Source organism: Gigantopelta aegis, chromosome 5, assembly GCF_016097555.1.
Source record: "Gigantopelta aegis isolate Gae_Host chromosome 5, Gae_host_genome, whole genome shotgun sequence".
In the NCBI taxonomy this organism is placed as follows: domain Eukaryota; kingdom Metazoa; phylum Mollusca; class Gastropoda; order Neomphalida; family Peltospiridae; genus Gigantopelta; species Gigantopelta aegis.
Genome location: NC_054703.1, coordinates 1,490,933 through 1,503,502, shown reverse-complemented (window position 1 = coordinate 1,503,502; position 12,570 = coordinate 1,490,933). Strand labels below are relative to the sequence as shown.

The 12,570-nt window shown below is 38.0% G+C and overlaps 1 protein-coding gene across 1 annotated transcript in view; it reads left to right on the top strand.

Annotated features, from left to right (window-relative positions):
• The window catches only part of LOC121373452, a 142,502-nt gene that overhangs the window by 69,978 nt on the left and 59,954 nt on the right, over positions 1–12,570 (top strand). Inside the window, exons 19-20 of the mRNA XM_041500117.1 lie at positions 1,266–1,454; positions 2,871–3,059. Of these exons, the coding sequence (XP_041356051.1) occupies positions 1,266–1,454; positions 2,871–3,059 (378 nt within the window). The remainder of the gene's footprint in view (positions 1–1,265; positions 1,455–2,870; positions 3,060–12,570) is intronic.

The window sequence follows — 12,570 nt, the reverse complement described above, 5'->3', positions numbered from 1 at the left end:
CAATCTTGATTGGTCAAATTTTAATCACAAGACAGTATTATTTTTCAGCACTAAACCTATCATTAATGACATCACGCCACTGTCATTCTGCTAGTTAACCAGTTTACCGCTGCCAAACAGTATTTTGTTATGCCACTGTCTATGTTTTAGCGCTAAACCTATCATTAATGACATCACGCCACTGTCATTCTGCTAGTTAACAAGTTTACCGCTGCCAAACAGTATTTAGTTACGCCACTGTCTATGTTTTAGCGCTAAACCTATCATTAATGACATCACGCCACTGTCATTCTGCTAGTTAACAAGTTTACCGCTGCCAAACAGTATTTAGTTACGCCACTGTCTATGTTTTAGCGCTAAACCTATCATTAATGACATCAAGCCACTGTCATTCTGCTAGTTAACGAGTTTACCGCTGCCAAACAGTATTTAGTTACGCCACTGTCTATGTTTTAGCGCTAAACCTATCATTAATGACATCAAGCCACTGTCATTCTGCTAGTTAACAAGTATACCGCTGCCAAATATAGTGACATTCAACCCACATTATTGATATTGTTTACAGTTGTCGCAAATGAAAAGAATGATAATGGATGATAAAAAGAATACCCCCCTCTTGTCTTGTGATATAAAAATTTATCAGCACTCATTGATAAAAGTATAAAACTCGTGCTGATAAATTATGATATCACGTACAAGACAAGCAGGGAGTATCCTCTATGTAACAGCTAAAAATTATTATTGCATTTCATTTGGCTCTTAATTCAATATATCCTGCCTGTGGGATGGTGCATATAAAAGATCCCTTGCTGCTGATCAAAAAAAGTAGCCTATGATGTGGCGACAGCGGGTTTCTTCTATCAATATCTGTGTGGTCCTTATAGCCATATGTCCGATGTTAAATAAAACATTTCTTTCTTTCTTTCTTTCTTTGAGGCAGTCTTTATACAAACAAACTTAGATATTTAGAAAATTTTGGATTTGTAAATTTCTATTAAATTTAAACATCTTAAATTCAATATCAGCAAATGTTTGACATCCAGTAGCCGATGAGTAATAAAACACTGTGCTCTAGTGGTGTCGTTAAACAACACAGACTTTAACTTTTTAATTCAGTATCTGTTTATCCCATCTTAAAGGCTCACATTTAATTTAATAACAGCTAAAAATTATTATAGCATTTTTTTGGCTCTTAATTCAGTATAGTTTAAAATGTGCTGAGGTGTCATTAAACGAACATTCCTTTCCGTTTCTTTCTCTGTCAGTTGATGGCCAGTGGGGACCGTGGGGAACCAGAGTAGAACGAGACTGCTCAGTGACGTGTGGCAGCGGATCTCGTCCATGGACTCGGAGACGAGTTTGTGATAATCCCAGACCGGAAAATGACGGAAATGATTGCGTGGGCTCGGCCGTTGAAACTGGAAGCAACCCATGCACGGAAGTTGCATGTCCAAGTATGTATTGCATGCTGTCTACGAGTTGAATTTTCCAATTAACCAGGCAGGTGCATAATGACCAAAAATAATTATTCATGGGTTTTTTTTTGGGTTTTTTTTTTGGGTGTGTGTGGGTTTTTTTGGGGTGGGTTGGGGGGTTGGGGTTGAGGGGGTTTTTTTTTGGGGGGGGGGGGGGAGAGGTGTTGAAAATTACTACCAATTAACAAAGCATGGCTAACTTCCACCAGTATACCTAATATGACTGTCAAAATAAGTGTCAACATCTTTTTGCTCAACCAGATAAAAGTGAGATAAAACTTAAAGGAACAGACCGTAGTTTATTCTTAACTGTAAAATAAATTAATGCATATAAAAGATGTCTCGTGCTGCTGGTGGAAAGATGTTGCGGGTTTCTTCTCAAGACTGTACACACACGTGTACATGTATGTGTTAGGACTGTGAAACGTTTGGCCTCAAAGGGCGGGATGTAGTCTAGTGGTACAGCGCTCGCTCGATGCGCAGTCGGTGTGGGATCGATCCCTGTCGGTGGGCCCATTGGGCTATTTCTCGTTCCAGCCAGTGCACCACAACTGGTATATCAAAGGCCGAGGTATATACTACCCTGTCTGTGGGATGGTGCATATAATAGATCCCTTGCTGCTAATGGAAAACCATATATCTGACATTAAATAAAACATTTCTTTCATTTGTTAACCATATATCTGACATTAAATAAAACATTTCCTTTCTTTTGTTAACCATATATCTGACATTAAATAAAACATTTCCTTTCTTTTGTTAACCATATATCTGACATTAAATAAAACATTTCTTTCTTTTGTTAACCATATATCTGACATTAAATAAAACATTTCTTTCTTTTGTTAACCATATATCTGACATTAAATAAAACATTTCTTTCTTTTGTTAACCATATATCTGACATTAAATAAAACATTTCTTTCTTTTGTTAACCATATATCTGACATTAAATAAAACATTTCCTTTCTTTTGTTTGGCCTCAAATAGCTAATGATTAATTAATGAGGGTGTTCTATAGTAGTGTTGTTAAGCAAAACAAACTTGAACCTTATCACAAATACCGGCCTTGGTGGTGTCGTGGTTAAGCCATCGGACATAAGGCTGGTAGGTACAGGGTTCGCAGCCTGGTACCAGCTCTCATCCAGAGCAAGTTTTAATGACTCAGTGAGTAGGTGTAAGGCCACTACACCCTCTTCTCTCTAACCACTAACAATTAACAACTAACCCACTGTCCTGGACAGTGTGCCTGTGTGCCTAGGACAGCGTGCTTGAACCTCAATTGGATATAAGCACGAAAATAAGTTGAAATTAATTAATTATCACAAACACTTTGAGAACGCATCTTTAATGATAATATTTATTTTAATACTTTTTTTATTTATTCTTTATCAGTTAATGGCCAGTGGGGAGACTGGAGCGCCAGACGAGATGGGCCTTGTTCAGTGTTGTGCGGCAGTGGAACTCTCTCGTGGACCCGAACAAGAAATTGTGATAGTCCTAGACCAGCAAATAATGGACAGGATTGTCCAGGGACAAACACCTTATCTGGAACCGACGTCTGTACAAAAGACCCCTGTCCAGGTAACCATTAAGTACCATCTTGTTGTTATGGTTTTAAATCTCACCAATGACAGGTTTTTGTTTTTTTGTCGGTTCTGAGTGCATGCAGTGAGGTAATTTTAGTGTTTATTTATTTATTTATTTATTTTATTTGCTTATTTATTTGTTTTGTTTATTTATTTATTTTATTTTATTTTATTTCATTCGATCATTCATTCATTCATTCATTCATTCATTCATTCATTCATTCATTCATTCATTCATTTATTTATCAGTTTATTATTATGTGTTTTAACCATTATATTTTCTTTCTTCTTCTATATTTCCCAGTCCTTTCCATTCTATGAGTCATAGCAATTTGTTTAGTTTTTTGGCCAATCTTTAATTTATACAGAAACAACATTACAAATGCTTCTATGTATTAAATAGTTATATATGACTATATTACATTATTATACCACCAATTAGATATATGTACTTGTATATAAATTATATCACTTTGATGTAAGGCCATGAATTAAAGGCTCCCCAACTTTGACAGAATGGACTGGGGAAAATAAATATATTAAAAAAAAATAAAAAAATTGAACACAGTTATTGTAATTAACAGCTGCTAAAGAGTCGTGGATTTCCTCAAAATACATTTCAAGTTATTTTAATAGAATTGATTAAAGCTTAACATATCATCACTAAGATTTGAGGTGAAATATTATGACATCATCATGTTTGTACTTAGTTTGGGCATGACAGTTTTAGCATATGTGTATTTTGGGCACAATGTTTATTGTTTTGACTTTGGTGCAATTTAAATTTTTACATTGATGTTGATCATCACTTATGTTTTGCATTTACCACAGTTTGGCACCCAATAGCCGATGTATTTTTTGTGTCGTTAAACATCTTTTCTATTCTATTCTGTTGGTGCATCTTTTAAAGCCATGCTTGTAAATAGTGTACAAAAATTCAGATCTGCCCGTATAGCCCACGTCTAATGGTCGGTACAAGAAAAACTGTGCTAAAATATATCGGGTTTCGAGTGTTTTGTAATGAGCAATGAACAACAATTTAACACCTGGGGCCTGTTCCATGAAGTGATCTTAGCACTAAGATCACCTTAGTGCATGAGGTAGCTATGCATTTAAGGTGATCTCAGAACTAAGATCGCTTTGTGGAACGGGGACCTGCTCTTATAGATGTCGGCTGTTGCTCAACCGAAACTAAAAGTACGAGCTTCTTAAATTATAGGTTGTAACTATAGCTTGCACAAATGAAGACATATTAATTTGCGGCAAGCTTCTACATGTAGAGGCTTGCATAGTTGACGATACCCATGCAGAAACCTAGCACAAGATTGCACAAATGAAGACTCACTTACAACATGCAAGCTTGTAGAATTGCCAACTAGCTAAATTGTATTGTTATGATTGTTATTATTGTATTGTTATGAATTAAATCACACTGGTGTGATGACAGCGGTGGAATATGAACCCATGCTAATGGATAGACTAAACCACACTGGTGTGGTGGCAGCGGTGGGATACGAACCCATGCTAATGGATAGACTAAACCACACTGGTGTGGTGGCAGCGGTGGGATACGAACCCATGCTAATGGATAGACTAAACCACACTGGTCTGGTGACAATGGTGGGATATGAACCTATACTAAAGGATAAACTAAACCACACTGGTGTTGTGGGACAAAGACATGCTAATGGATAGACTAAACAACACTGGTGTGGTGAAATATAAACCCATGCTAATGGATAGATTAACCCACACTGGTGTGGTGACAGTGGTGGGATACGAACCCATGCAGATGGATAGACTAAACCACACTGGTGTGGTGGGATATGAACCATGCTGATGGATAGACTAAGCCACACTGGTGTGGTGAGATACGAACCATGCTGATGGATAGACTAAACCACACTGGTGTGATGAAATATAAACCCATGCTGATGGATAGACTAAACCACACTGGTGTGGTGGGATACGAACCATGCTGATGGATAGACTAAACCACACTGGTGTGGTGGGATACGAACCATGCTGATGGATAGACTAAACCACACTGGTGTGGTGGGATACGAACCATGCTGATGGATAGACTAAACCACACTGGTGTGGTGGGATACGAACCATGCTGATGGATAGACTAAACCACACTGGTGTGGTGGGATACGAACCATGCTGATGGATAGACTAAACCACACTGGTGTGGTGGGATACGAACCATGCTGATGGATAGACTAAACCACACTGGTGTGGTGGGATACGAACCATGCTGATGGATAGACTAAACCACACTGGTGTGGTGGGATACGAACCATGCTGATGGATAGACTAAACCACACTGGTGTGGTGGGATACGAACCATGCTGATGGATAGACTAAACAACACTGGTGTGGTGGGATACGAACCATGCTGATGGATAGACTAAGCCACACTGGTGTGGTGGGATACGAACCATGCTGATGGATAGACTAAACCACACTGGTGTGGTGGGATACGAACCATGCTGATGGATAGACTAAACCACACTGGTGTGGTGGGATACGAACCATGCTGATGGATAGACTAAACCACACTGGTGTGGTGGGATATGAACCATGCTGATGGATAGACTAAACAACACTGGTGTGGTGAAATATAAACCCATGCTAATGGATAGACTAAACCACACTGGTGTGGTAGGATACGAACCATGCTGATGGATAGACTAAACCACACTGGTGTGGTGGGATACGAACCATGCTGATGGATAGACTAAACCACACTGGTGTGGTGAAATATAAACCCATGCTGATGGATAGACTAAACCACACTGGTGTGGCGGGATACGAACCATGCTGATGGATAGACTGAACCACACTGGTGTGGCAGGATACAAACCATTCTGATGGATAGACTGAACCACACTGGTGTGGTGGGATACGAACCATTCTGATGGATAGACATACCACACTGGTGTGGTGGGATACGAACCCATGCTAATGGATAGACATACCACACTGGTGTGGTGGGATACGAACCCATGCTAATGGATAGACATACCACACTGGTGTGGTGGGATACGAACCCATGCTAATGGATAGACTGAACCACACTGGTGTGGTGGGATATGAACCATGCTGATGGATAGACTGAACCACACTGGTGTGGTGGGATACGAACCATTCTGATGGATAGACATACCACACTGGTGTGGTGGGATACGAACCCATGCTAATGGATAGACATACCACACTGGTGTGGTGGGATACGAACCCATGCTGATGGATAGACTAAACCACACTGGTGTGGCGGGATACAAACCCATGCTAATGGATAGACTAAACCACACTGGTGTGGTGGGGTACGAACCCATGCTGATGGATAGACTAAATTACACTGGTGTGGTGGCAGTGGTGGGATATAAACTATGATTGCAGTCGCTGAACATAAATGCATATACTATTATAATCAAGGAATTCAGCAATTCACTTGTCATTGTAATTTCGTGTCTTTGTGGTGTAGCTATGATTAATGTTACTGGACATCAGTACTAGCAATCAGGGAATTCAGCATTTCCATTTTCATTGCAATTTGATTGATTGATTGATTTCAACTTATTTTCGTGCTTATATCCAATTAAGGTTCAAGCACGCTGTCCTGGGCACACACCTCAGCTATCTGGGCTGCCTGTCCAGGACAGTGGGTTAGTTGTTAGTTTGTTAGTGGTTAGTGAGAGAGAAGAGGGTGTAGTGGCCTTACACCTACCCATTGAGCCCTTAAGAACTCGCTCTGGGTTGGAGCCGATACTGGGCTGCGAACCCTGTACCTACCAGCCTGTAGTCCGATGGCTTAACCACTGCGCCACCGAGGCCGGTTGTAATTTGAAGTTTATCTGATGCAGCCATGATTAAAGTCACTGGAAATACCCACAAAGGAATCCAGCAAATCAGTTGCCATAGCAATTTGTCTTCATCTGTTGAGACCTGATCTAATTGCATAACAATCTGTGAAATGGGCAACGGAAATACATAGCATTGGTCCATCCACCTACATTGGCTGCTGGGATTACGTTCATAGCTGCTTGCATGCAGCGTTAATGTTGTCGTTGTTACAGTCACTACTATAATATAAAGATGAATTTTCCCTCAGTTCATGGTCTGTGGACTCCGTGGGGTGCTCGAGTTTACGGAGATTGTTCAGTGACCTGTGGTGGAGGTCAGCGGAGATGGACACGACAACGTTTCTGTGATAATCCTCCGCCAAGATTTGGTGGACGAAATTGTGTGGGATCAAATACTGACAGCGCAACAGAAAAATGTTCTGATTTCCCATGTGCAGGCAAGTTCTCCTCCTCTCTCTCTCTGTCTGGCACACTCTCTGTTTTGAGCCAGTGTGCTCCACAGCTGGTGTAACAAAGGCTGTGGTATGTACTATCCTGTCTGTGGGATGGTGCATATAAAAGATCCCTTGCTGCTAATCAAAAAAGAGTAGCCTATGAAGTGGCGACAGCGGGTTTCCTCTATCAATATCTGTGTGGTCTTTAACCATATGTCCGACACCATATAACTGTCAATAAAATGTGTTGAATGCGTTGTTAAATAAAACATTTCCTCCCTTCCACTTTGTTTTGATGTGTGTGTGTGTGTGTGTGTGTGTGTGTGTGCATATTTCAACTGGTTCCAGTGAATCTTCTTTCACAGGACTCTGAAAATTACAAGACCAATACATTTGTAGTTAAGCTGACCCAGTCCTTATACAAACCCATGTTTTTGCTGAAATAATTTGTTGTTTGTGCATTAAATAGAGGACGTACATCACTTAGATGACCATAAGGGTTATTCAAAATGAAATTGGTTGCATGTCATTGTCTGACGTAACCTAATTATAATGCACATTTTCAGCTCTCAGAGACATGTTTCAGTGGAATCGACATAATATTTACAACTTGCCTTTGTGAAGGTTGTACTCTATACTCTAGTCTTTGTTTCTTCATCACAGTGATAATGCAGTGAATTCACAGAAACTGTGTTCTTTCTTACAAGTGTATCGCATTTCCTTATTTACATCGTATGCCTCAGTTGATTTCCCGAAACATTAAATGGCTCTTAACCTTTAGACTACTGGATTAATTTTTAACAAAAACCACGTTGAGTGGGTACAAGTTTATAATTTTTACTCACATATATTCACTTAAATGTTTCATAAATAAATGAAATAAAGTTCATATATGTATCGGTAAGTATTATTTTCGTGTCTTTTTTTGTAATTTTTATTATTTTAGATCGGCTAATGGTGATTAAAATTAGGCAAAAAATCGAAAAAGTTGCGTTTACTTACGGGCATTTGTGGCCAGCTGTCCAGTATTTATGTCCATTATTCCCGATAACAGTGGTTTTCTGACCAGAATTTTTTTTTAAACCCGAACTACGATTCATATTGCAATATTTGGTAATTTTCGTGGTTGGTAAAACGATCAAATTTATTATCAAATTAGCTGTTACAATCAGCTATCGATCCCTGAAAATTACCGCGACGTGCCGCCATTGTTGTCAAGCGAAAATACTTGCCGAAAACCACTTTTTGAACTCAAAATTTCAAAGGTATTTTCAATTGAAAAAAATCAAAACAAAAACCACCATTTTGAAAAAAAATCTTTTTTCTTTAATTATATTTCCGTTTCCGGTGAGTGTCGTGTGCAAAACGGCGGGAAATATGAATTGGGGAATGCACTGTATACAGTGTACAGTATATCGACTGACGTGACGTCGGGCGAGATATCTCGCCTGCAGTAGTCAGAAGGTTAAAATAGCCATTACCGATATTTGACTTGAATGACTAAGGTGTAATTGTGTGCATCCATTTGCACTGCATGTGTCTAAGCCAAACAGAAGATTTAATTGTAGTAATAACATATGGAAGCCTATAGTGCTGAAAGCTTCGTGTTCTGTATGTTTTTTATTCTGTCTTGAAATGGATGTACAGTCAAACCTGTCCTAGTGGCCACCTGTATTCAGTGGTCACCTGCCTTAAGCGGTCACTTTTTTCCCTCCCAAACGATTTATAACATAAATGCACCTGTAATAAGCGGTCACCTGTCTTAACGCAGCCAGCGGCCACCCATATCAGATCCCAAATCGCCAAAATACCTGTATTAAGCGGCCACAGTAAATGTTTACTATTATATAAAAGTGATATTTAACAACAGCGACAAGGTGCAGCAAATAACCGATCTTCACACCTTCAGGAATATTAGCACCCATTCAGTCCCGACATTTCTACTGTGTATCAGTTAAGAAAATATGACTATGGAACGCATCTAATTGCCTCTGGGCAGGCTACGCTTGACATTTGTAGATTCACTTACTATGACAATACATCGCATGAAGTAGAAATTAAATAATTAAATGGAAAGAGAAAACAAACTTGTTGAGGACAGTTAATTTAACATTCCAGTTGCAGTTTTTCCTAAATGAGGCGACATGTCAAAAGTTTTATTTATAGTAAACTGTGAAGCACACATCCATTAATTAGCAGTGCAGACGCTAAAACAAGAAACGACAACATATGTTTTAAAGTCTATATGTCGCAACCTGTAATCGGCGACGACCTGTTTTAAGTGGCCACTTTTGATACTCCCTTGTGTGACCGCTTAAGACAGGTTCTGTATTTGGATGTATTATAATTATGTGATGAGTTTAATGAAATCTATTCTGTCTTAAAATGGATGTATTATAGTTACATGTGTATGTCATAAGTTTAATGAAATCTATCCTGTCTTAAAATGGATGTATTATAGTTATGTGATAAGTTTAATGAAATCTATCCTGTCTTAAAATGGATGTATTATAGTTATGTGATAAGTTTACTGAATCTATCCTGTCTTAAAATGGATGTATTATAATTATGTGATGAGTTTAATGAAATCTATTCTGTCTTAAAATGGATGTATTATAGTTACATGTGTATGTGATAAGTTTAATGAAATCTATCCTGTCTTAAAATGGATGTATTATAGTTATGTGATAAGTTTACTGAAATCTATCCTGTCTTAAAATGGATGTATTATAATTATGTGATTAGTTTAATGAAATCTATTCTGTCTTAAAATGGATGTATTATAGTTACATGTGTATGTGATAAGTTTAATGAAATCTATCCTGTCTTAAAATGGATGTATTATAGTTATGTGATAAGTTTACTGAAATCTATCCTGTCTTAAAATGGATGTATTATAGTTATGTGATAAGTTTAATGAAATCTATCCTGTCTTAAAATGGATGTAGTTATGTGATAAGTTTAATGAAATCTATCCTGTCTTAAAATGGATGTATTATAGTTATGTGATAAGTTTAATGAAATCTATCCTGTCTTAAAATGGATGTGTTATAGTTATGTGATAAGTTTAATGAAATCTATCCTGTCTTAAAATGGATGTGTTATAGTTATGTGATAAGTTTACTGAAATCTATCCTGTCTTAAAATGGATGTATTATAGTTATGTGATAAGTTTAATGAAATCTATCCTGTCTTAAAATGGATGTATTATAGTTATGTGATAAGTTTACTGAAATCTATCCTGTCTTAAAATGGATGTATTATAGTCATGTGATAAGTTTACTGAAATCTATCCTGTCTTAAAATGGATGTATTTTAGTTATGTGATGAGTTTAATAAAATCTATCCAGTTAACGGCCAGTGGGGAGCGTGGGGTGATGCCGTCATTGAAGATTGTCCAGTAAGCTGCGGTGGAGGTGTTAGGAGCATCACCCGGAAACGTGCCTGTGACAGTCCACGCCCCCAGAACAATGGACGGTTCTGTGTTGGGTCGGACACCACCACTCAGCGTGTTTCCTGTAACACCAACTCTTGTCCTGGTAACTATAGCATATAGCAAACTGCAATGATCCAGTATTTCATTCTTTTCTTCTGATTTCCATGCATGCCTATATGCATGGGTTGAAATGTTGTAAATGTTCACCAGTCTCTGGTAACATAGTACTCATTTTTCTTACCTGTGCATATGTAAAACCTAGTAGCTGATTATGTTTTACCTGTGTGCTCATACAGCCTGTGATTTTTTCTTACCTGTGTACTAGTACAATTTTTCTTACCTGTGTACTAGTACAATTTTTCTTACCTGTGTACTAGTACAATTTTTCTCTTACCTGCATGTGTACTAGCTAGTACAATGCTTCTTACCTGTGTAGTACAGTTTTTCTTACCTGCATGTGTACTAACTAGTACAATTTTTCTCTTACCTTTGTACTAGCTAGTACAATGTTTCTTACCTGTGGACTATAGTACAGTTTGTCATACCTGTGTACTAGTACAATTTTCTTACCTGTGTACTAGTACAATTTTCTTACCTGTGTACTAGTACAGTTTTTCTTACCTGTGTACTAGTACAATTTTCTTACCTGTGTACTAGTACAATTTTCTTACCTGTGTACTAGTACAATTTTCTTACCTGTGTACTAGTACAATTTTCTTACCTGTGTACTAGTACAGTTTTTCTTACCTGTGTACTAGTACAATTTTCTTACCTGTGTACTAGTACAGTTTTTCTTACCTGTGTACTAGTACAATTTTTCTTACCTGTGTACTTGGTGTACAATCTGTCTAAGTTTTCTCACCTGTGTACTTGTACAGCCTGACTAATTTTTCCTACATGTACCTGTGTACGTGATGTGTGATCAGTTAGGTTCAACCTCTGTCGGTGGGCCCATTGGGCTATTTCTCATTCCAGTCAGTACTTCACAATTGGAGTAGCTAAGGCTGTGGTGTGTACTGTCCTGTCTGTGGGATGGTGTATATAAAAGATCACTTGCTGCTAATTGAAAAAATTTGCCCATGGCATGGTGGCAGTTGGTTTTCTCTCTCATTATCTGTATGGTCCTTAACAAATTGTCTGATACCACATAACCGTAATTGTCTGTGTTGAGTGCAGCATTTAATAAAACATTTCTTCTTTTCTATATATACAACAAGTCTATTTCTTCTTAACTGTGTACTTGGCATACAATCTGTCTAATTGTACTTGTTATGTACATAACTGCATGTACTAACAATGGAGGAATTCAGCAATAAATTGTCATTGTAATTCTATGTGATGTAGCTATTTTCATTAAAGTTACAGGACATCCAGCTACATATACTAGCAGTTACATGTAGTTCTTATTGCAGTTTAATATCTGTCTGATGAATTCGAGCAATGATTTAAGTCAGTGGACATACATTGTACATGTAGGTACATATTGACATTGCATGGACTAGTAAGTGGGGATTCGGCAATTAATTCAGTTCTTATTTCAGTCTGATGTCAATCTGTGGTCTCATTGACTAAAGTCACTGATCATACACATGTAGGTACCACTATTTAGGAAATTCAGCAATCCAGTTCTCTTTGCAATTTAATATATATCTGATATAAACCTCGCTGGATGTCTTTCAGCAATTCAGTTCTAATATCTGTCTGATGCAGTTATTATTAAAGTTACTGGAGGTCGGTAAAGCCAATTGAGGAATTCAGCAATTC